Here is a 24,899-nt window from a genome sequence, read left to right as displayed (position 1 = left end):
GGACAGAATGTAATGGAAAAAGTAATTTAGAATACCATTTGTAAATATCAACCTTAATAGAAATCTTTAATTATTTTTTCATTTAGCTTATTGCATCAAACAATTGATAAATCAAAAAACCACATCACAGGTTTTTAGATTCCTTATATTAAACACTGAATTTTTTGCTAAAATTTAAGGCACAAAATTGCTTTTCACGTACAAACACAAGTTCCTAATAATTTTTGCATATATAACTTCGTTGTACCATTTGTAATATAAACTATTCACTTATTTCTCTAGACATTTGTTTAAAGATTAGCCATGCTATTGCAGCATAATTGAATATAAGCTTGAAACATTTTTTTAATGTCATTACTATTGTATGGTCGCTTTCATAAGTTATGACAAATTAGATCTATTAGAAATAGATAATTTTATTCTATTACCTTCATTTACATTCCTTCTCTCACTAAATTAGATTATTCTAATTAAAATTCCTTCATCTTCATCACAAACATCAGTCTCAAGTATGCGATCTACCAAATTATCACCAGAGAATCATTTGTTGAGTATGGTGTCGAAATTACATTCCGAAACAAATCCAGATTTAGCACCTCGTCTTAGATAAACTTTACCATCGTTGATAAAGTCTTCACAAGCCTTCTCAACCTTACACGGAATGTCTTCTAGATTAGGAATACCTTTACAGATATCACCTACTACTTCATCATCTTTACAGTCGTTTGGTATACCATTGGCGCTTGCACTGAAACCGTTGGTAGTGGCTTTTAATTTCTTGTCTTTGCGCATTTTGTAGTTCTTTACGTAGAAATTAAGAAAGAGAATTAGGAATATGGTGACGTTTGCGGAGATGAAATAGGTGAAGCCGGGTGCGTATTGACAGCGCGGAGAGTAATAGGTCCATGCACAGTACGATAGCATCAGCACGAATTGTACCTGAAAGAAATCGGCAATAATTTAATAAAAGGTTATATCAACATGCTTTTTTACAATCTTTCTGGTGGATAAGATTACAAAAGTCCAATGGTACGCAGTATACATATCATGGTGGTTGGATATTCTAACACTCCGTCATCTTATTGCTACTGGTTACAAAGGGTAGAGTCATCTTAACAGCAATGATGATATTACCATGCCTTACACAATACAAAAATTTAAAATTGTCCAATTTCATATTGACCCAGCACAAGCACGGTGAATCCATGGAATGCCATAATATAATTATAGCAATCCTTATATCACTTTAAATATAAACATAGATGTTGGAAACTGCTTTGATGACAGTTTGTATATATAATATGATATATAATCGCCGCCTCCACAGAATAAAATTACAATCGCTATTATCATTTCCATCGGGCTATTTGCAATCGACGAGTTCCAACAAAATTTTTCGAATTTTTTCCATAATTCTCTAGCTAAAAATGAATGAGTGAATATAGGCATAATTACTTTTTTCTCTAAGTATAAACAAGAATAAAGATACTATAAAAGTAAAAACTTTACTACTGTTCGGCATGCTAATAATAGATACAATTAGCTTACAAACTATTAAAGAATTATAATTTTAAGTGTATCAATTTTTTCTAATTTAATAAAAATAAATAAAATTAAACAATAAAACTATAAATTCATTTGTGACATTCTTAGTATTATATCTAATTGGTTTCTTTCTAATACAAGTTTCTTAGCTCACCAGCTGCATTGTCGTGACGTACTTCTTCCACCACAAGTACTTCTGGAACCTAGGCCCCAGTCCAGAGAGAAGATAGTAAGAGTACATGACCACGTGGACAGCTGAATTCAAGAGAGCCAGCACTGCACCCTCACCGGCTGCCGCAAACTTCAGATAGCTCCAGGAGTATAGCGCCATTATGACGTGATGATACACGTGAAGAAATGTCAACTGTAATTCATTGATTGGTTTTAGTAAATTGATCTAGTCTCTTAGTTTAATATAGATTGTTCCTAACCTATTAAGATCCACCTACCCATTTACAAACCAGTGATACAAATTTTAGACAGGCAGAGAGAAACATTTTTAATAATGCAGAGATTTCGGCGTAGAAAGAACTTGGAGTATATAGAAGTTCTCTACCCTAATAAAAAGGAAATATTGTTTTTCAAAGTAGATCAAGGATTGTTTTGACAAATGGAAATTTCTCCACATTATCTAACTTAATCATACACGTAGAAGATCAGAGAGTTGAACGACGATCATGAACTTGCCGGGCTGACGCATTTATAAATTCGTGCAACAAAATTAATCGGAAATAAAACCGCATCGAGAAATATAATAGCAGAGACTGTCATGATAAACCACGACCAGTTTTAAGGGAATTGAGAGGAAAAAGATAGAAATAACTAGATTAAGCAGACTTAGAAGCTAATAGAAGAATGTTCAATGATGTACATGGCATTATTGTAAGCACTAGTTTTAAAATTCACTGTAATAATTCCCGTATGTTTGTATTACCATTATCAGATGTTTCAATTTGATTAATATTAATATTGAATAAATATTTTCATTTACATTGTTTGGTTGCCAATTATTTTCTTTTTTTTTCTTTTCTTGGTCTATGGCCCCCCTATCGGGAGCCTCTTGTACCCCCTATCTTGTGTGGGACAGGGGCTATTTAACATTATTTAATTTTTTCACTTTTTTTTATTTTCATTATCGTCTTTCATACATCGTATGATCTATCGTTCTTTTCATTCTTGCCACAATTCTTGGTTACCAATTCAAATCAAACTCGCAATCTAGTATTTAACAATGAGACCATAACTGCTATTCAAAATGAAAATTTAAATGTAAGATCCTTAGGAAAGGCGAAGGAAGAGAGGCGATATGTGAAAGAAAAGAGAAAAAAAGGAATACAAGATATTGTAAAGGATCAAAAAGAGAAATGAATGGAAGGTATTAAGAAGGACCAGAGAGGGGAAAACGAGAGGTAAAAAACTCTATATATGTTATATAAATGCTCCTATATCAATGATTTTAAAAGCTTGTCTGCAATGCTTATACGCTTTATCATTTATTTAGTATATTTTAGGTATTTCGAGGGAGGTAGATGTACTACCAGCTACTTCTTGTGATTAATATTTAGATACATCACCTGTTTTTCCTTCTTTCTTAACACAAAGAACACAGTGTCCAGGAGTTCGGTGAACTTCGCAAAGAAGTACCACCAGCCCAAATCAAGGAGCTGAAAACAAAGATGGAAATAATGTTAGAATAAACAAAATTTATTGATCAGTATCTCAGCTACAAAATAAACTTGATTATCGGCACTAACCATAGGATTTAAGGTGTTGGAAGGATATCTACAACCTGCGTAGATAATTCCGTCGCGGAAGAGGTTCAATTTGAACACCTGGAAATTTTTAAATATATTTTTTAAATAGACCCAATTGTTAAAGTTAATGATGGACCTGTAAGATAGTAATATGACAAGCTAATCACACATTAGGTTTTGTTACGAAGATATCTAATGTTACCTAACCTAAAGCTCACAGTTGCTCAACGTGTTACAGAAATGACTACTTATACTAATTGTAAACGTGGAGATTCTTAAACGAACAAAAATTTCTGACGTTGACCAACAGATTAGCAAATTGAAGTGGCAATGACCATATTACGTCATCATAATTTTAGTCATAGAAAATCTATAGTTCGACATAGTGCCAATCCTGTCGATATCCAAAAATGTCGGTTTTTTATGGCCCCTGCTATTGGGGTCATCTAGTATCCCTATCTTTGGGAAGGACAATGTTGTTTATTTTCTTTTTTATTCTTTCTCTTTTATTCATTACATAATCAATCTTTGTACTTCTTTCATTCCATAATTCTCAGTCTTTCTCTTCCGTTCTATTCGTTCTTCCATCCTCAACCACTACATTCTAGGTATCTATATTTACAATTTTATTTAAGTCTCAGTTTTATGCAGCTTTACGTATATTTATCACAGTTTTTATCTTTTTTTCAACTTATTGCGATATTTTTATTTACAATTCCATTTAATTTCTTTCTTCACTTTAGTGCTTACTTAAACAAAGTATAAATCTCGTTTGGAAGCGACCTGCATCCACGGTATTTCGTAAACATTATGTATTCGTCTTCTTCTTTTCAGCCGATGGACGCCCATTGCAAGATATATGACTCATCCAAAGATAGCTATGATAACTGGTCCTACGCTGCCTGAATCCAGCGACTATCCGCGACCTAAACTATCTCGACCATCCCCCTAGTGGAGGGCGTAGTCTAAAACCGTCAGGCTCCAACGGCCATCAGTTGCACGAGCGATGTGCGTGATTATAATTTAGTACAAATAATCATTAACAAAACACACATTATTACTTGACTTTGTACTGCTAGAACAGTGACCCAAGTGGTCTATGACAACCTGCAAGGGGTCTACGTCAGCGAAAAAAATTTGGGGGTCCATACTTACATCATACTATCTTATAATATCAAAACATTTACATTATTTATAAAAGTACCTATGAAGTAAAAAAAATATTGTATATGTTTATAAAATTGTGTAAGTTGTAGGATGTTGGTATTCGCTTTGTGGTCGCAATATATTTTGAACTTGTAAAAACCTGAGAGTCGCAGTCTCAGAGTTTCGCTACCTTGCACTGACTTGTTCAATTCGTCACTCTATAAATACGGATGTGGGACAAACAAATAAATTTACAGGAAATCAATATCAGGTAAGTAGGGGGTCTACCCAACACGGAAAAACATGGCAAGGGGTCTACGACACAAAAAAGTTTGGGGAACTCTGTGCTAGAAGTTATTAGGCTGTCGCATTCTAATAGAAGAAATACTGAGTGATATAGAATCTATAAATCAACCTCTATATAAGTAATCAACTAAAATCAGATAGAAATTAACAATTAACAGATTCAGATAGTAACAAGCGTGTTAGACACAACTCACACACGGAATCACAATCACTGATGTCGAAAGCCACTAATCCTGTTTTATACGTATCCGATAATCTCGCCAAATTGTATGGCTTCTGAAATACTAAATCGTTTATTAAATAGTTTACCGCATATTGATATTCCATCACCGTGCATTCATTATCATCGTATCAGCATCTAAGTACTCTCCGCAACCTGAACTATGCCATCACTTGGCCCTGCATTACTAAATTCAAAATTCAATTCTGGTTTTAGAAAATAAGAATCCCACATAAGGTTAATCTCCCGACCAAAAGCCGGACAATCTAGTATAAATAAAATATTTCCACCTCAAAACAAAAACAATGATTATGATAATACCTTCATACATATAACAGCGGCTAACACTACTTGCGCCGCGTTATAATAGCTTATGATCTTGTTTATCCGCATCGGCGGCCGGTTCCTCATCATTCTCGGCCCGATCCTGATGAACACCAGGTATGCGACGACAACGGATACTATCGGCATAGGTCCTGACATCATAAACCATGAATCGACCACCGCACCTGAAATTTAAAAAAAAATCATTTTATATATCATCATATAGACGGCAACTACAAGGCATATCTCCCCCAACGATCTCCACTGTGACCACCGATTTCCCGGGACTTTAATAAGTTCTTGGTCCACCTAGTATATATATCTATCGTAAATATTGCAAAAGCTTGTTTTTAATATCGTTATCAGTATAAGAATACATTTGTACAATTTAAATTAGATCATTGCAAATTAGAAAGCCGTGTTCACATTGATCAGATCATATCATAAGTTATAAGACGTCAAATGGTTTTGCAGTAAAGGTAACGATCTGGGAAGTCCAGTACAAGACATCTCCCACAAGATAGATGTTGGATACGTAAGATAGTTTGAAGAAATAAAGTGCAGACAGCTTTAAACCGGTTTTAATAAAAATCAATGGGAAGTTTATGTCCAGAAGTAGATGTACGACTAATAAAAATCTATGGTAGAAACCTTTGAACATGTTATCCATTTAGAAACTACAGACATGTCTTATTTATTTTTAAAATTGATATCAACAATGAGTTATCATTTTAACACAAATTAAAAATAGTATTTATGTACTGTCACTACAAATTATTACGTGGGCAATATGCCCACTTCAATGAAGCGACCAAGGGTGGACAAGTGGGAGTTTTAGGCCTAGGATATTAGTACCAAATAAAGTGGACTCGTAGATAGATTTTAATTATAATAAACCATCAACAGATGGTCTTTAATATCAATTAAACTGTCCTAAAAGTCCACATGACAAAGAAAGTTATCGAAAAATATGGTCAAGGAAAATTCAAATGATTTTAAATTACATAATCATAATTGTTTTAGTATATTTTTTAAACTATTCGTCATAGATTATTCTCAAAGAAGTAATAAAACTCCTGCAAGTTTTGAATAGCAATATAACGATCTTACTATCTTTGCATTCTAAAACGCCTACGCAATAATTTTGAATAATTTACTCACTTTTTCCTATTTTCAAGGAATCCAAATAGCCATCAATTTTCTCCAAATAACTCATTTTGTGATATCTCCTGCAATCAAAATAATAGAATTAGAAAAATTGCGAGAAACATTGAAGATGACGTCAGTAAACGTCAAAATTGGTTAGTATTTTTTAGTGTAATTATAACAGGCTAGTGTTTTATATATGAGCTATTGATTTTATAAGCAAAATACAAAATAGGTTTCATATTAAGGTTTTAAAAGTGTTTTGGGGTACGGGCATTAAAAGATATATATCACGAGGGAAATTGAAATTTTTATTGAGGATTTTTTAATTTATGCCATTAGGGTATCGTATTTGGTATTCGTTATTTCAGTACATACATGCCCACTGCAAGGAATAGGCCACCTCCAAAGACATCTATGGGGTGATATAACATAATCGCCACGCTTGGCGGGTTGGCGATGTCAGTGGGATATGGTACATATAATATTATATTCTGGGATTATGAAACTGGCGACCTACAATCGCAAGTTCCAGTCCTCTATATCTTTCTATCTTTTTTCTCCTAGCTGCGAGACACGACATCGTTTTATTACACAATTTTTTTCTTATGAGTTATCATATATAAAATTTATGTATATAAAAAAATGTAAGCAATGAATATGGTTAAATTCTACAATAACATTTACTTATATTTTATCTGAAGTCGCTGTCTAACAGATAATCGTCTTGAGGCTTAAAATAATGTGCCGGGTCAGCTGTACAAAAGATTTTACAGTTGAACGCTGGTATATCAATTCTCGCAAAGGGCTACTCGATTATATCTTTTGGATTTGAATCTCGAATAGTGTCTGACTAAATGTATATCGTTGTCGATTATTTTGAAACCGTTTAAAATAAGATAAGGAAATATAATAGAGATAGGAAATGAGTAAAATCGTTTTTAAGTCATAGCGTAATTTTTATTTTATAGAATCTATTTATCACAGAATATAGCATCCGCTTATTGAAAATTTCTAAGTTTTTTTATACGTTTTTGCTTATTGCAGCGTCTACTAAGTCTCTTAAACTATTTCCTATCGTAAATAGTAAACTATATTGAATTAAAGTCATTATTTTTTTCTTTTTTAAATCATCAGTGTCTTGTATGTTCAAACCGACGCCCCAAAAGTGTCAAGTTTTTAAAATTGCGCTACGTATGGCTTAAGTATAATGAATAATTTCTTTTTGTATGCATAGATTAAAATTATTTTTTATTTCCGATCATTGAAAGTAAATATGTTTTATAGCATGAGGAGAAGAATGAAATCCTTTAAATAAGACATGACTACTACGTATGGCATTTTGCTTTGTTTAAATAGATTTGTCTATATATACATATTGGTCTTTAGACAAATCATGTATATGTATATAATGAAATCATGTATATGACAAATATATGTATATATATATATATATATATATATATATATATATAATTTTAATATTTAAAATCATAAAATCCTTTTGAATTGAGATAAATTTCTATTTTTTTATACTTTCATTTTAACTTATTGCATTACGTATCAATTATAAAAGTTTATTAAAAATTATTTAAAATTAGAATCATATTCTTTCCAGTATCATCTTTTCGTTTATGGTGCTATTTTTAACACAGCTAAGTGTTAAAAATATAGCATTTAGTTAACGTTAAAATAAACTGTTAATTATTTAGCTGCGGTAAAGCTAAATCGGATTTCCGATATGGCATTTCCGTATGGCTGCGTCTCTATGTGCCTTGGTACGGCTTCTGCTAACACAAGTAACACGGGAGAATACTGAACGGCCTGTTCGCGATCATGTTTGAATGGCTTTTGCCTGTTTATTTTTACACTTGTACTATTCATTTACTCTATCTAGATTCTAGCCTTTTGGCCAATGATAACAAATATATCAATTTTGCATCGAATTCAACATTGGCCATTATATTTTTTATTTATTCATTCTTATTTATATTGCTAGTGTTTTGTCAACAATTTTATTCGCGTGTACCAAGCGCAGACATTTGGGAAAGAGGTTGCCGTTATCTGCTACGGATATTTCTTCTCCCAGCTGCGTATATATGTATATATATATATATATATATATATATATATACATTCATTTCTACATTATTTAATTTGAAGTTGCTGCCCAAGCGCTACAGACCGTTAAATGCCTTGAGGTTTATAACAATGTGCCGAGCCAACTCATCTAAGATTCTGCCATAGATACTCAGGAGGTGCGGTAAGTTGAAAGGATGTATATCAAGCTTTTCGCAGTAGTTCATTATATAGGACAATTGGTTATGGGTGTAAAAGAAGATGAAAGCTTTCATACCAATTTCCTATCACCTAATAAAAAGAGATTACTCTGAATATGTTATATTATTTAATATGACATGATATATACAGTCTGCAGGGATAAATAGTAAACAATTATTTATTTTATTCTTAACAATTAAAAATTTTTGTAATTTTTTAAAACTTTTTTTACTCTATAATTATAACGATCTTTATTATTTCTGCCATTTTGTCTAAACCATAGATACTGTGTACTATAATTGACATAAACTAATTTAATTAATTACGTATTTCAGAGTTATTGTGGAGTTTCTTAAAGCTTCTTCTTCACTATAACACCTTGTGAAGTAGAGAACAGTCAAAAATAAAGTAGATTTAAAAAATAAATAATAGATTCTAATGGATTCAGGCTTTACCTTGCGGATGTCCATCTTAAGTAAGAAAAGGACTAATATATAGCTACTTCCGCTATGTAGCAGTAGTCGTGCAATAAAGTGTACCGCCCGATTACACCCCGATTACCACCGATTAACATTACTCCTAAGGATGGCCCGTGGAGGGGTAAAACACGTGTTGAGTGATCTAACGGTGGTAGTTGTGTAATTCGCAATGTTTGCCGCATGCGCATGTATTAGCGAACTGGCGGACGGTACACTTTATTGCACGACTACTGCTACATAGCGGAAGTAGCTAAATAATAGATTGAGAACCAATAAGTTTTTTTAGAAGTTCCAATGTTGTATAAACAAAATTTTATCCTTTATTTTACCTTAATAAGATCAAATTTATTAATTTATTGTCGTTGCACTGTATAACCATCACTTACAAAACTAAGTGTCCTTTATCGTACGCTTCCAGACTTTGAATTTGATAATGTGATTACGTTTTTTATAGTAATGCTTTATGGTCTTTGTTGAAGGGAGACCACATACTAGATCACGCATCCTTCCAAAAGTTAGACAGGCGTAGTAAGGTCGTCCAACAATGGACTTCTATAGTCAAATAAAGATGATTTTTCTTTATAATCTACAAAGGAATAGATGTTTAAATTATCCGCTTGTTTTGTATAAGGAAAAAAAGGATTTAAAAATTCCTATTTGTCACTATTTACTATCCATAATAACATATCTTGATTAAAATATGAAATAGCTTAGTCGAATCGGTCCAATCATTTTATTGATTAACAATTAGCAAAACATTTATATAACATCTTTGTTTTTTTTTAAAGAAACTTTACAGCGTTAGTCAGTGTGGTGAAATTTATTATTATGCTATAAAGGAAAGAGAAAGTGAAAAAACCAATGAGATGAAACTAGAAATGGAAGACAAGCGCTAATGATATAACAGAGATAACAGGAAGTACTATCAGTCACCTGACATTTTTTTTTAATTTAGCCTCCGTTTTTTAGTCTCTCGTATTTCTTTTATCTTGGGTAGACAAGAACTATTTTTTAAAAATATATTTCATTTGCCCTCTCATCTCTTTTCATTTCCAATGTTATTTATTCGTTCATCTTTTTTTTTTTCACAAATTCTTTCATTTTTTCCTAATCATTTCATTCGTTACCTCACTTTTGCTGCCTTCCCACCAGAATTCTACTCGTTTACATTTTTTTCTGTTTTGCTTTATTCTAATATTTACATTCGTATATAATTTATTTTTTACTTTAATACTTTTTTAAAATTTACAGATTTAAGTATTTCTTTTGACTGGTCTTATACATTTTGGTGTTTTTTCGTCTACTTGTTCCTTTTAGCGGTCTCTCCTCAGACCCTTCTGCAGTACTTTAGAAAGATCCCGCGACTCCTCTCGTAGTGTATAAGTGATGTTGAATTCTAATCCCTTTCTATGATGATGATGATTATAGATGATGAGAGACTGAGTGCGAAGATTCTCCAACTAGTAATTAGATAAACTGGGTTAGTGATATTTTGTACTAGTAGTGTAAATACAAACAAATAATTCTTTGTTTGCTTTTTTTACAATTTATTTTTTACTTTCCTAGTTTCACACTACACTTGTTGTAACAAGATTTAAGTATTTATGTTGCCTAGTCTTATACACATTTGTTTTTTACGTATACTTGTTCCTTTTAATGGTCTGTCCTGTGACCCTTCTGTGGTACTATAAAAAAGTCCCGCGACTTTTCCCGTTATCCATAAATAATGCGATGTTCCTTTCTTCTACCCCTTGCTGCGAAAGAAACTGGCAATCCGTTTTTAGCGCGCCAAATACAAGACAGCCGGTGATCAGGTCACTGTCTGGTTCACCTGGTCACAGGTGCAAGAGGAACTGTCCTTGAGTTTGAACTTATGCAGGTGCCCAGCCAACCTCTCATGTCCCATGAAGATCTGGACCAGGTTACCTGACATTAGTGACTCTTGTTTGAACATTCTTTTTTCTAATATGGCATTACAACATAACATTAACAAATGCCAAGACATCAGCATGGATTTCGAACGAGAAATGTTTCCAAAAAACGTCATATAACAATATGATACTGAAAAGCCACCACGAAGTCCTGGTTGGTCGCTGCATGATTTTTCTTTATGAGTAGCATCTTCTGTAAGTTTCCGAAACATTCTAGAAGGAATGGCGGCGATTCTCATAATCATTTACATACATGTTATAAAAAACATTCAATGTCATTTGACAGAATGTTCCTGGTGACTTAGAAGACGCAAGTACAATATAATTTTTAAAAAATAAATTACATTCCTTCCTTTGCTTAATATATAATCTGTATGTATCAGCCCATGTGCAGAACACTGCTGCGACCTTGAGGATTTCTCAGCTAAATATCAGCTGGAAGCTTTTGATTCAGAAGAACAGCGTGCTAATCGACATGTAGGTGATAATGAGTTAGTTTCTAAGAAACTTTTTAAACTTCACTGCCGGCGAGTAGGGAAGTCGGGAATGCTGTGGATCTTCAGGACCTTATTCCATTTAGAACGAGTAGGAAGTCAGCCTTCTACCACCCTTACAGTCTGCAGTTTCTTTGGAGCCGTACCAAGCTTTTTGAGAAACGTTTCTGATCCTCACAGAGTACGTACGGAACGATCTACCGGCTTCCTTATTTCTCGCGACTTATAGCCCTGGTCTCTTCAGGGTTATTGTGAATAGGGAGTCTGCGTGGTTCATTTTCTACCACATTTATCTAGAAGTCCATTTTTCATCAGATATATTGGTGGTGAAACACGGAAAAAGCGGTAAAAAAATTTTCGTGAAATTAATTTTATTCTAGCCTTCCGTATAAATAAATGATAATATTTGTAAGACAAGTACGAGAATAAAATAATATATACAAATATATATTCAAACACACGTACGAATCGTAAAACAATGATTATCGTGACTGTACATACGTCGATTCGTTTCAATAACAGTTGTGTGCTCACATATCCATTGTAGACTGTGCTTTGAGAACAAAAAAAAATGTCGTGTACATTGTTAATGCAAAGATCATTTATCAAACGACTCAATTAAAGCTTTGATATATTTAGAACGTGTGAAATCTCAGTTCAAAGCTACATAATATATCAAAAGAAACTTACAATACAAAAAGAATCAAAGAAAAATATAAACAGATGAGATGAAATCCTAACAAAAGAATCTTTTATTACATATTATCTCCTTTGGAACATATATAGCATACACGTGTATATCACGTATAAATTGTTAAAAGCTCCAGTTCGATAAAAGTTCCATACAAACTCGTAAGATTTTTCTAGAAGTTTGAACAATTTTTCATCGAACTCTATTAACAGAGGTATTGCTAAAACAGGTGGCGGTTGGAACTTTCATAGCGCTATGCTGGTTTAAATCTAATAAGGCTCTTAAATTTTTTTGATGTACACAATATATTTATTTAACATGTAGAAGAATTGCAGTAATAAAATCAATCGTCTATCAACATAAAATGTAAGCATTGTTGTTTCAACAGGAAGTTACCACCGGCTCGAAACGCAGTTCTGTTGAGAGCCAACGAGAAACTCAACAGTTGTCAACAAATATTTTTATAAAGAATGTAAATAAGCGCATATAAACAACAATAATTTATTTTTAATATTGATTGTGAAATTTTTTAGCACTTTCACATACCTTGAGCCATAAACTATTTATTTAATTTTCGAAGAGAAAACTAGGTGTATGCTATTTTTATTTGTTGTATTAACATCATATCTAGTTGTTTTTATAAAATAATTTCGGATGTTTTGTGGATTGCCAAAATATTATTATAGATGAATTCCTCAAAAGTATTGGATTGATATCAAATACGAAATCTTTACATATAGTGTTCTTACAAGAGATGACTAAATAAATACTGAAACTGAGATATATAATTAGTTTAATTAAATTTGATATGTGACAACAGGTGAATTATTAATAACTAAACATAGTGTATAAAAATTAATAAATATTTATAATTAAACAGGAAAATAAAAGGTGAAAGCATCGCTTCATGGTATCAAACATTTGAATGATCAAATTCATCATCATGATCGTCATTTCAACAGCCTCTGTTGAACAAAAGCCTCCCTCATGGATTTCCAAGAAGAACAGCATAAAGCGACCTGCTTCCACCGTCTTCAGACAACCTTAACAATAAATAAATAAAAAATAATAAAGATAATAACTAAAGTAATAAAACATCTGTGATAATAGAAATGTAAATTAAATGCTATATAGATAATAATTAAGAATTATGAATAAATAAATCGTTAAAGAAATGATTAAAAATAATAAACGTTAAAATTGAATAACTCTGGAGGGAAAGCGAAGGAAGTGAGGAGATGTATGGAAAGGAGTAAAATAATATTGTAATATTGCGAAAGAAAATAGAGGAAAAAAGGCATTGAGAAAGACGAAAGATGAGTATGTAATTAGAAACAAAATGAATTTTTGGTTTCTGATCACCCGTAATAGGTTAAACAAGAGGTCCAAAAAATAATGCCATTAAAAAAACCTTAGCAATATCACCTGTCCACTTTGTGGGCCAACCAAAACCACTACCATAAGTTTCCACCAGCAATCTGTTATTCGCACTATGAACTCTGTCCACTGTAAGCTCAAAGTCACCCAGAGGGCAATGGAAAGAGCTTTTCTGAGTTTAGCTGCGAGATCGAATGAGAAAAGAGTCTCCTCTTTATTTTTCCTCTACAGAAGAATTAGGATCACCGACGTAGCTCAAATGATTGCCCGTCCGAAGTAACAGTCGGAGTCGATAGGTTCACCAGTGGTATTACGCACTGTTAGAGGAGACATGGGTAGGCGTTACATTAGGTAGACCAACGACATATTTAAGTTCGCCAGAAATGGTAGCGGGCAGTGGAGAGCCTGTCATTGTGGCCATCTTTGGCGGAGCCCTATATGATGCAGGCATCTATTGGCTGAAAAGAGGAAGAAGTAACTGTCTACTGCATCATAAACTTGTCTTGTTGGATCGTGTGATCCGTATTTGGATCTCCTAGATCCTGATTGGATCTCTTAGATATATTTTTATTGTGAACTTATCTTTGACAGTTTTAATATCAAGCCCAATTAATTTTAAAATACGATTTTTGCAATCAACTGTCAACAGACCATGTCTGGTTTTCTCTACATGAATCGTTGAACGACGATGAGTTGGCACATAAGAGTTAGAGACCATGTTTCCTTGTCAAAGGTTGTTAAGAAATGTTAAGAATTTTCCGAGAGGCCATTTTGCGTCCTATTATAAGTGTAAACAATGTATGTAGAGCATTATGGGGCAAGTGAATTGCAGCTTAGAAATTGTTACAATGCAAAAGCAATTTTCACTTCGTTATAGAACACTTGACCGTGTCTCCTTTGATGCATTAGCATTTACCGTTGCCGCGACTAAGTTAGTTCAGCGAAACCTTAATGTTGAAGTAAGTTAGCACGTAAGAGTGGAGTCAAGTGGCGTTTTGTGGAACGCAATTCGCTCCGGATCGAAGGTTTCTCGGTCGTATGTTTATATTCATATTGTTCGTGTGTTTATTACGAAAATCTTCGTATGGAAATCAAAAGGTATAAAGTGGCCTCAATCACACCGATACACAATGGAATGAACTCTAACTGGAACGCACCTTGATCTAAAAATATTTTCACTGTATTTAGTTTAATGACTATTTACAATTACCGGGTTAGCTATTTGACTTGATTCAGTTAATTAGTTCAGAATTAAACTGTTACAATTAATTTATAAATTAAACACTTTCGTATTGTATTTTACGAAGTAGATAATTTTTATAATTTAAATTGACATTTTTACACACTTTTGAATCATCTATTATTATTTAATGGAATCAGGCGTTACCTCGCGGAAGTCCATTCTAAGTAAGAAAAGGACCAATATTTAGCCACGTCACTGACACACACAGACTCTGTGTTTGGCACTAATAGGTGTAACATAACTCCTGAAGATGCCCCGTGGAGAGGTGAAACACGTGTTTAGTAATTTGGCGGTGGCGGTTGTGTGATTCGCATTGTTTGCCGCATACGCATTTATCAGCGGGCTGGCGGGCGGTGCACTTTGTTGCACGACTACGACTGCATGTGCGGAAGTGGCTAAATATTGGTCCTTTTCTTACTCATCAATTATTGTTAATATTATAGATAGGTCATTGTTGTCATTCCGTGAATGAGCAACCACCGACTCGAAACGCTGATGTGAATTCGACTAAACAGTTGCTCTTTTCTAATAAAATGTTTGATCGTATAAAATGTGAATAAAATTAATCTTTGATTTTATAAACATTCCTTTTGGATAGAGTGTTTGAAATCTCGAATAGTAAATTGTAAATTAAAATAAAATTTGGTGGTAAGTAAATAAATTATCTAATTTTTATTAAAGTACACACGCAAATAAACTTGAAAGTGCTTGACATGTCCTGAGGTGTGTTAAGAAAATGTCAAGCCGTTCTCTCGTGTCTTGTCAATTTCCACCTATCTCTACAAGTATATAATAGTTGTACGTAATTGAGTTCTTCTGGCGTTCACTTTTACAATATTACCCACCATAACATTGTACTCCTACAACGCGTTTTCATGTACCTCGTATAACGCGTGCTTAAACATTAACACGTTCACTGCGGGCCCAATTTTGAAGAACTTTCAGCTGGTGCGGCTGAGGTCGAATCAGCCTCAAGCTGAACTTCCTAGTAGTGCGGCTGAGGTCTTTTCTGCCTCATGTTCATCAATATTTTTTTACAATATTGAGTCAAAGCTTCGCAGACATAAAGAAAGCTATATTTGTCTTTGTCATACCTCATACGGTTGAGTGTAAACAGCCGCCGCACTAGAGAGAAAACACGAGTTTTACGCGCCGCACCAGTACAAAGTCTACCATGAGGCTGAATCGGCCTCAAGCCGCAGTGAACGTGTTAAACTGCAGATATTTCTCACAATATATGAGTAATTTGTATAGTTCTTAGTTAAATATTTACGACAATGTTACCGACGTAGCTTGAGATTTTTCGTCTTAAGTGGCAGTGTGCGGGGTACGAGTTGCGACCACGAGTGGGAAGACGCGGCGTGGGTACATCCCCCACTAGGTGGACAAAAGACGTAGTAAAAGTCGCGGTAAGTTATTGCATGTTGGTACCTCAAAGTTGGTACTGTGACAATCTTTGGGGGAGACCTAGATCTTACAGTAAGTGTCTATCGACTAAAATGATACGTTAATTAAATTTAATACAGTACCGCGTAGAGCGTTATCTCTGTCGCACAAAATACAACGATTGACAAAACGTCAAATACGTAGTGTGGGACGGAGATAGTGCTATACGGAGCCGGAATTAGCCGATTATCTCTTTCCAAACGTCGATGTGCGATATTTATACGGATACTGTACCTGTGATTTAAATCGCGGTTAACGAGAAAACTGTAATGTGAATAATATATACATAACACGTTACATTAGATTATTAAGTGCATTATATGAAAATGTTCGTCAAACCCCTGTGCCTATAATGACAAAATAATTAACCGTGTAATAGGAGGAAAATATTTTCAAATTGAAAGGTAATTCAAATAAATTAATGATAACAATTAGATTTAGTTCAGTAATTTTACTAATATGCTGTTAAAAAAAAAACATCTGGCTTTCCTCTGGGAAGAATATCCCGAAACAGAAAAACACTCTGTACCTAACTCACAATAATGCCGATAAACAGGTTCTCATTAGCGAAGGTGGTACAGAGACAGGTTCAAAGACGCTCATCATCCACGAGGCTCAGGGGCTAAAGAGCGAGGCGGTCATAGTTATCCTTCGAACAACAGACACCCTCAGATTGACAACAGAGTCCATCATGCGGTGGTAGCAATATCACGTCACACACGTGCGTTTATTACAAGAACGAGACTCAAGATGCGATCGCAAGATATATAAATGTGGCGAAAACTGCAACCGCCACACAGATTCTGGCGCACAACCTGGGGATGCCAATATGGAGTAGGGACGAGGAAGCGGTAGCACGAAACATAATGTTTAAAACTGAACATTATTAGGGCATTTTTAAAATAGAATAAGAGATGCACTTTTTTTAAGTAAACACTAAAATGCAATAAGATAAGCAAATAAAATTCGTAAATATTATATGTAAATATAAAAACAAAGTCACGGACGCTAATATATGTGGAATATAGATTCTAATAATAATAAAAAAGTGTTACAGGCGTTCTTCTAAGGCGTGCCTAGAAGAGTAAGAGTCTGCTGTCAACGTACTACGTCATAATACGGGAGTAACACAATACCTCGATGATCTGAGATGGGTTACTATATCTTGGATCACCGAGGTACCTCTTTGAGACCACACGGTCAAGGATCCTGTGAAATTTAAGGAGGAGCTAATAACGAAAAGCTCTCAAATAGCAGACTACACACCCTTGAGCATCGTCGTCGAGTTGCCAGCTTATCGGTTTTTATAGGATACACTTTGAAGAGTGCTCGAAGGCTCTTTTCGAACTGATTTAGCCATCTCCATTCCTTTATCGGACTACTAGGCGCAGACAATAGTTTCATCGATACGTTGTTGACATACCGAAGTCGGACTAAACGGTTTGACAGCTCGTTTTTGGTGAGAGTCGCCAAAGATTTGAAACGACCTGCCTGGGTCTATTTTTCCTGATGAGTTGAACTCTGGAGTCTTTAAGAGTAGAGTGAAGTTTCTTTTGAATGAGCGTGTACCACCTTCGTCTTCATCTACACGTTCCATCAGGTGTGATGAAATACAAACGCCTGTTCCATTACAAGTAAATGCTGTTAGCCCCGACGCAAATAAACGCATTGCAGCTTGGTTAGACAAAACAATATGTAATATAGCACATTTACAGTAATATATAAATGAATATATTGTAAAACTCACTGTTGTTACGAATTGAAAGTTCATGTTTTTTTTTTTAAATGGCCCCCACTATTGGGGGCCTCTCGTACCCCCTATCTTTTGTGGGACAGGGACTTTACGGGCAAATTTAATTATTCACATAATTTTTTTATTATTTACTTTCTCTTCTTTCATACTTCACATTGTCTTTCGGTCTATTCTTTCATGCCACAATTCTGCTGTCTTTTCCCTTTTGCTCTGTATCACCTTTCATTCATTCCTTTTTTCTTTATACATTTTCTTAATTATATTGTTATTTTATATCACATTTTTATTCCTGTATATTATTTTGCTCTTATTTTCTCTTCATTATCTATTTATTTGCAATATTTACGTTTTATTTCTTTCTATAGCATTTTTTACGATATTTCTGCAGAGGGTGATGAATGACTGTTTGGTGTCTTTTTCGCTTATCAGGGAGGCTATTGACTCCTCCCCGATTTTAACGCCAGACCGGCACTCGAAGTCGAGAAAGTTCATGTTTAGAAGCTTCGAGATTCGCAAGCAAGCGCCTGACGCAGTGCGCCTAAATTGAATTCCACAAACAACCTCGGCCTCGACCTTTGTGCAAAGACCGCCAGGTACGAACTTAGATTTACCGCGTAACCTCCTCGAAGCCATGTCAGCCTGGTAGCTAAACACGCTAGCTTATTATAACCTATACTATGAGTTCGAAGCCTTTCATAATTAAATATTAAACTAGTTAAAATTTTGTTATGAATGATGATGGTTTATAAGTGTAAATCATAACCTTAGAATATATAAAAAACTAAGTATTTAAAAAAATTGCGTTTGTATTTTTATACATTCAATCATATATTTTTATTTATACAGATTGATGTAAAGGAATCATCACAATAATTGTATTTTATTATTTAATATATTTATATGAATTGTGTAAGTAAATATATATTTATATATATAAATATATATGCTGCCCATCTCTGAAAACTTGTTTGTGAGCAGTGAAAATCATATATAATTAGTACACAAATTGTGAATTATATAAGATTGTGTGCAGGGAATCGAACTTGCGACCGTCGATCGCAAGTCTCAGTTCCCTACCGCTAGGCAATTATTGCACTGATGGTATGTAACCTCTAGCTGTACAAAACATACAGGAACAGATATACTAATTTTAATATGTAGTTATTAATAGAATAAAAATGCCTTTTTTACTATGATTACGTGTTATTTTTTATTCCTGAAACTTTTAATTTATTGGAAAGGGTGTACCATATATTAATTGACAGTGAATGAATATACAATCACCCCTTCAAAGCTATTACCCTTATATTAAATCGACCGGTTTAAATAAAAAAAAAATGACTAGAAATTTTTGAGATATTTTGATTTACTAAATTTATTATTGATTTTTATAAGTTAATATTTACACCTTTAACTAATCACCATAACAGGTAAAGAATTCCCGGGAATCGAACCCGTGACATACAATCGCAAGTCTTAGTCCTCTACCGCTGAACTACGAAAGCCTTTTTTAATACATCATCTTAAAAAGTTTCATGAAAGTAACTTCTGACATATACCAATAAATTTAAATTTTGATTTCATATAAGTTATCATCGAATTGTTTACATACATCGCCAATTTAGTATGTCAACACACTAACGTTTTGATTCAAAACGCGCAGTGGACGCTAAAATCAATAATTTATTATTAAATGAAATACAACTGCAATGTTCAGTGAAAACATAATACTTATCTATCCAATTCAAATAAATATAATACAGATACATGATAGATAATAAAGATAACATAAATGTATTTTTATACAAATTATAAAACATGAAATGTAAAAATATATTTAAAAGCTTCAAATTTTATAGTATTGAACATTTTCGTTACGAGTTCATTGACCTGAAAGCAAAAAGTTTTCAGCGACCCAACCTAACGAAATCAGGAAATAGGATCAGATTTATGAGTAATAGTGTTGAACGTGGAATAATGACCCGCCTTTTTAGTTTTTTTTCATTTTCATATTCGGAACAAAAAAGAATGGAGTGGCTATTTTCAAAATCTTTTTTTTTTTAATTTGAATTTGACAGTCCATTGTTTTGTAATTTAAATTAAAAAATTCTTTATTCGACATGCATTAGATCACATCTCTTATTAACAAGTTGAATCTACTACCTGTTTGAGTTATATATTCCTCAAATTTAAGTTACAGGGGGCTACATATTTAAAATAAAAACCTTCATTGACATTACTTTAGCTCTGTATCGCCTTTCATTCATTACTCATTTCTTTTAACATTTTCTTAAATTCTATTGTTATTGTATATCACATTTTTATTTAGGTACTATAACTATTCTATATCACAGTATTATTATATTATTCTGCTTTTATTATGTCTTTATTAGTTCTATTTCTTTGCAATATTTAGTTTTTATTTCTTTCTATAGCTTTATTTATAATTTTTCTACAGAGGTTGATGATGAATAATTTTTTGGTTTATTTTTCGCTTATCAGGGAGGCTATTGTTTCCTCCTTGATTTTTACGCCAGATTACAATATAGTTATGACAATATATTGTACATTTACAATAATTGTAATTAATTAAATAAAAAAAAGGGAGCGTCCATAGTGTATTTACAAGGCATAGTGAAAAACTGACTGTACCAAAGTTTCGACTGCAAAAAGTATCTAATTCATTTCTAATAAACGGAATCAGATTTTTAAATAAAATTTCACGAAACATTATTGCACTACCATTAACGAAATTCAAAACACACTTTAAAAAGAAATTGACCAAAAAAGCTTATTATTCAATAAACGAATGTTTAAATGATAAGAATCCTTGGCAGTGATGTCGCCTGATTATTTTGATTTCATTTAGGCTATATCAGATAAAGTGTATATATATAAATCTGTGTTAAACTTTATTAAAAAATGTATTTTTGTGGAGTTTCTTCCTGCTTCTTCTCCACAACTATAACACCTTGCGAAACAGAGTAGAGTCAAAAATAAAATAGATTAAAAAGTGAATAAATAAGATGAGAGTTCTGTTAAAAATTCCATTTTCGAATAAAAGAGTTTTATTGTTATCTTTATATTTGAACACACCACAGTATATACAGATGTAAAATCAATAAGTAATAATGTTTTATGACGAATCAAAATATAGCTTGGAGATAGAAATTACTATTTTTGTATTTATTTGTTCATTTTATAATACATTTTGGATCATGTATAGTGAGTCACTTTTATACATAAGAGGTATGGCAGAAAAATTAACTTTGTCAGAAAATAGATGTAAACAGAGTACTCCAATGGCATCTTTTCACTTATGTTCACTATTGTTTTTTTTTAAATATCTTCTTCCAACCATAATCACATAAGTTAAATAAGCACAACTTGACTTAGTTATAATAGGAAAAGACCGTATGTAATACTTTTAATGTCAGCATAGAGCTCATATAAAAGTGTTACAAAGGAAAGTCATATCGAAGAGTTGTGATATGGAGTCGTCACCTTCCAATATTAGAGAACTTAAACGTTAAGGATTATTTTTTTAAAAACTTCAGTCACGTTTTGATGCATGTTACTGAAGATTTGAACAACAAATCTATATAAATAAATTAGCTGATACCGCAAACGTTGATTTGCAAAAAAAATTAAAGTTTTTAATTAACAAATGTAAGATAAGTGTTGATCGTAGAGGGGTGAAAATTTAAGTTTGTATGTATTTTTGTATGCTGTATCATAATAAAATAAAAACCAAAAAAATTGTCTAAAAAATTAAAAATAAAATTTAGGGGTGGACCACCCTTATCACTTAGGGGTATGGAAAATAGATAGTAGCCGATTCTCAGACATACTGAATACGCATGTAAAATTTGGTAAAAATCGGTCAAGCCGTTTCGGAGGAGTTCAAGTTCGATCACCGTGACACGAGAATTTTATATATTAGATTAAATTTGGTGTGTCTGTTTATAATATTAATATTGCTTTTTACTACATACATATATACTGTACATACACCAAAATTACATCTTTATATCTTTATCTGTATGTCTATTAGCTGGTTCGGCTAATTTCTGAAATGGCTTGACCGATTTTAACCTTACTTATACTGAAAAGTAGCTGATGTGATAAGGAGTAACTAAGGTTGATTTAATTTTAGAACAATTCTTAAACGAAGAAAACCTAAAAATGTATTGTTAAATTCTAGGCGGAAGAAATCGCGAGCATAACTAGTTAACAAAATCATTTTATAAATAAAGATTGAATTTGTTTATTTAACATTGGTGGAACTTTTAAAAGAACTCTTATTGATCGACAATTTTTTAAAGTGTAATGGTTGTGGAGGAATGCTTCTTGCGTTAGGAAACATCTTGAACATCTTGAACATCACAGCTTTTACTAAAGTGTAACACCGATTTATATATAAACAATTTATCAGACAACTTAAATGAGATGACAATAATCAGGCGACATCACTGCCAAGGATTCTTGTCATTTTAATATTCGTTTATAAAAAATATGCCATTTCACACAATTTACTTTAACATGCGATTAGTAATTTTGCAAATGGTAGTCCAATAATATTTTGCGAAATTTTATTAATAAACATGAATCCGTTTATTAAAAATGGATCAGAGACTTATTTATTAAAAATATATTTAAATTCCTCTCTGTTTTTAATAAAAGAGATATATTTATCAAAGCGCATATATATATATATATATATATATATATATATATATTATGTTACAAATATAGTTAACTTTATTATGGTAGACCTTATTTATATTTACGAAGGTTTCAAATGCGAACTGATCTAAGAAGAACCCATTATAAAATCAGTCGAGTATAAATTTATATATATATTCGACTGATTTTGCAGTATAATTAAATTATTTTTCAGTAAGTTTTAATTAATAATTTCAGGTAAAATTACGTTACGTGAAAATAGCTTAAAAGTTATTTTATTAATTACGTTTCGAAGTTTATAACCTAAATTAAAAACTTAAATGATAATTTATATACAATTTATTCCTGTGAGATGATGATTTAAACAAAAAAGTTTACGTAACATTTATGAACGTATATCATATTAAATAAATATTTTAAAAGCTCATACCTTAAGATAAAACAGGGTGACGGATAATTTAAAATAAATTTAACATGAGTTCCTAAAGTTTACGGATACGATTTCGTATATTTTGACTTACCCGAAGAGTTCCGATGTTTACGAAGGGCTGTGTGTAACGTTCGTATAGGAAGACGCACGGGCCGGTACTGCGGTGCTATCGACCCAAACGCCTGTTACAAGACACGCGATGGCCCGCGGTTCCTTTAAACTATCCACTCTTTATTAACTAACACACACACATAATCCCTAAATTTAAAAAATCGTAAATAGAATTTCTAAATTCAAACAGTAAATACAGAAAATCATTAGATTTTTAAAAATAAATTAGTGTTCCAACAGTTAAACCATATTTAAAATGTCATTATTTAGGACCCAAAAAAAAATCTTTTTTTAAAAATCAGTGACGTAAATTAAAAATAAATTAATATTTAAAAAGTTAACAAATCCTTCATGGATATAAATGCATATACATTATAAAATTCCATATATCACAGACCTTCTTTTTCTTAGTTTAAACATATAATTAAAAGTATATTACTAAATGAATCGTATTATAGCATTCATTTACATCAGTGATTCCCAAAGTGGTCTATATCGACCCCTAGGGATCTATGACAACTTGCAAGAGGTCTACGTCAGCGAAAAAAAATTTGGGGGTCCATGACATGAAAATAGGAGTCCACGATAGTGGATTTCAACACATACACTGATAGTACCTGTTTACTTACATCATACTACCTTATAATATCAAAACATTTACATTATTTATACTTTTATAACATATGAAGTAAAAATTTTATTATATATGTTTATAAAATTATGTAAGTTGTAGGATGTTGGTATTCGCTTTGTGGTCGCAATACATTTTGAACATACACTAAACTTCACTACAGTTAGAAATTTACAGGAAATCAATATCAGGTAAGTAGGGGGTCTACCCAACACGGAAAAACATGGCAAGGGGTCTACGACACAAAAAAGTTTGGGGAACTCTGATTTACATGGTTGATATTATAATGTATATAAAAAAAATGTTATTCTTGATTTAAAAATAGCAACTTTTGAGTTTACAGCCAATTTTCCAGCTTAAAATAATCGACGAAATCAACGTGAATTTGAATTTAGATTTTAATTAATAATAATTGATGATTTTAATTTAATTTGTAATTTGCGTGTTGGTTTTAACTAGACCTAGAAATATTTTTATTTTAATTATAATTATAACTGATAATAATATAAGTAATAATATGGATCACAAATATGGGAGGCTTCCTGAAATAAAAATTATTTATTTATTTATTTGAAAACGTGCTGTGAAACCCAACATCTCATTTAAATATAAAGATACAAGAGATATCTAAAATACAAAATTAAAAATGCTAATGTCAATTATTGTAAGATTAGGCTTGTTCCGTTTAGTGGTAAAAATATCGTAGGCGTGACAAAATAAAAGAAAAATAATCTAGCAATATCTTTTTAAATATAATGATTATTTTATCTATATTAATAGTATGGCTATTTTCTAATTAAATTATTAAATTTAATTAGAAAATAGCCAGGTTGGACATTTCTAAAGATTGGAGGTACTTTCAGTGATATAATGCTTAGATACGTTTTGTAATTTTTTTTATAACAT

At 32.4% G+C, this 24,899-nt stretch overlaps 1 protein-coding gene across 1 annotated transcript; it reads right to left on the bottom strand.

Moving 5' to 3' along the window:
• Nucleotides 1-405: 405 nt before the first annotated feature.
• On the bottom strand, nt 406-23,399 carry LOC137930979 (very long chain fatty acid elongase 7-like). The gene is made up of 7 exons (XM_068774358.1): nt 23,343-23,399; nt 6,457-6,524; nt 5,293-5,480; nt 3,300-3,377; nt 3,120-3,209; nt 1,700-1,909; nt 406-939 (listed from the first exon to the last, which is right to left on the bottom strand). Exons 2-7 carry the CDS (start codon nt 6,509-6,511, stop codon nt 541-543), a joined length of 1,020 nt encoding a protein of 339 aa, XP_068630459.1. The 5' UTR covers nt 6,512-6,524; nt 23,343-23,399; the 3' UTR covers nt 406-540.
• Between the last annotated feature and the right edge of the window lie 1,500 nt (nt 23,400-24,899).

This window comes from Battus philenor, unplaced genomic scaffold (genome assembly GCF_028537555.1).
Source record: "Battus philenor isolate CCGP_79_NKW_IND1 unplaced genomic scaffold, ilBatPhil1.0.hap1 SCAF_7, whole genome shotgun sequence".
Taxonomy (NCBI): domain Eukaryota; kingdom Metazoa; phylum Arthropoda; class Insecta; order Lepidoptera; family Papilionidae; genus Battus; species Battus philenor.
The sequence above is the reverse complement of the archived record's forward strand: the minus strand, read 5'-3'. Positions and strand labels throughout refer to the sequence as shown.

Excerpts from the sequence above, each read along its gene's own strand:
- LOC137930979 (XM_068774358.1), bottom strand. The coding sequence starts at position 6,511 with ATGAGTTATTTGGAGAAAATTGATGGCTATTTGGATTCCTTGAAAATA. Across the intron at positions 3,378-5,292 it reads CCGCTGTTATATGTATGAAG|GTGTTCAAATTGAACCTCTT; the intron begins GTATTATCATAA and ends AAAAATTTCCAG. Across the intron at positions 1,910-3,119 it reads TAAGAAAGAAGGAAAAACAG|TTGACATTTCTTCACGTGTA; the intron begins GTGATGTATCTA and ends AATGAATTACAG.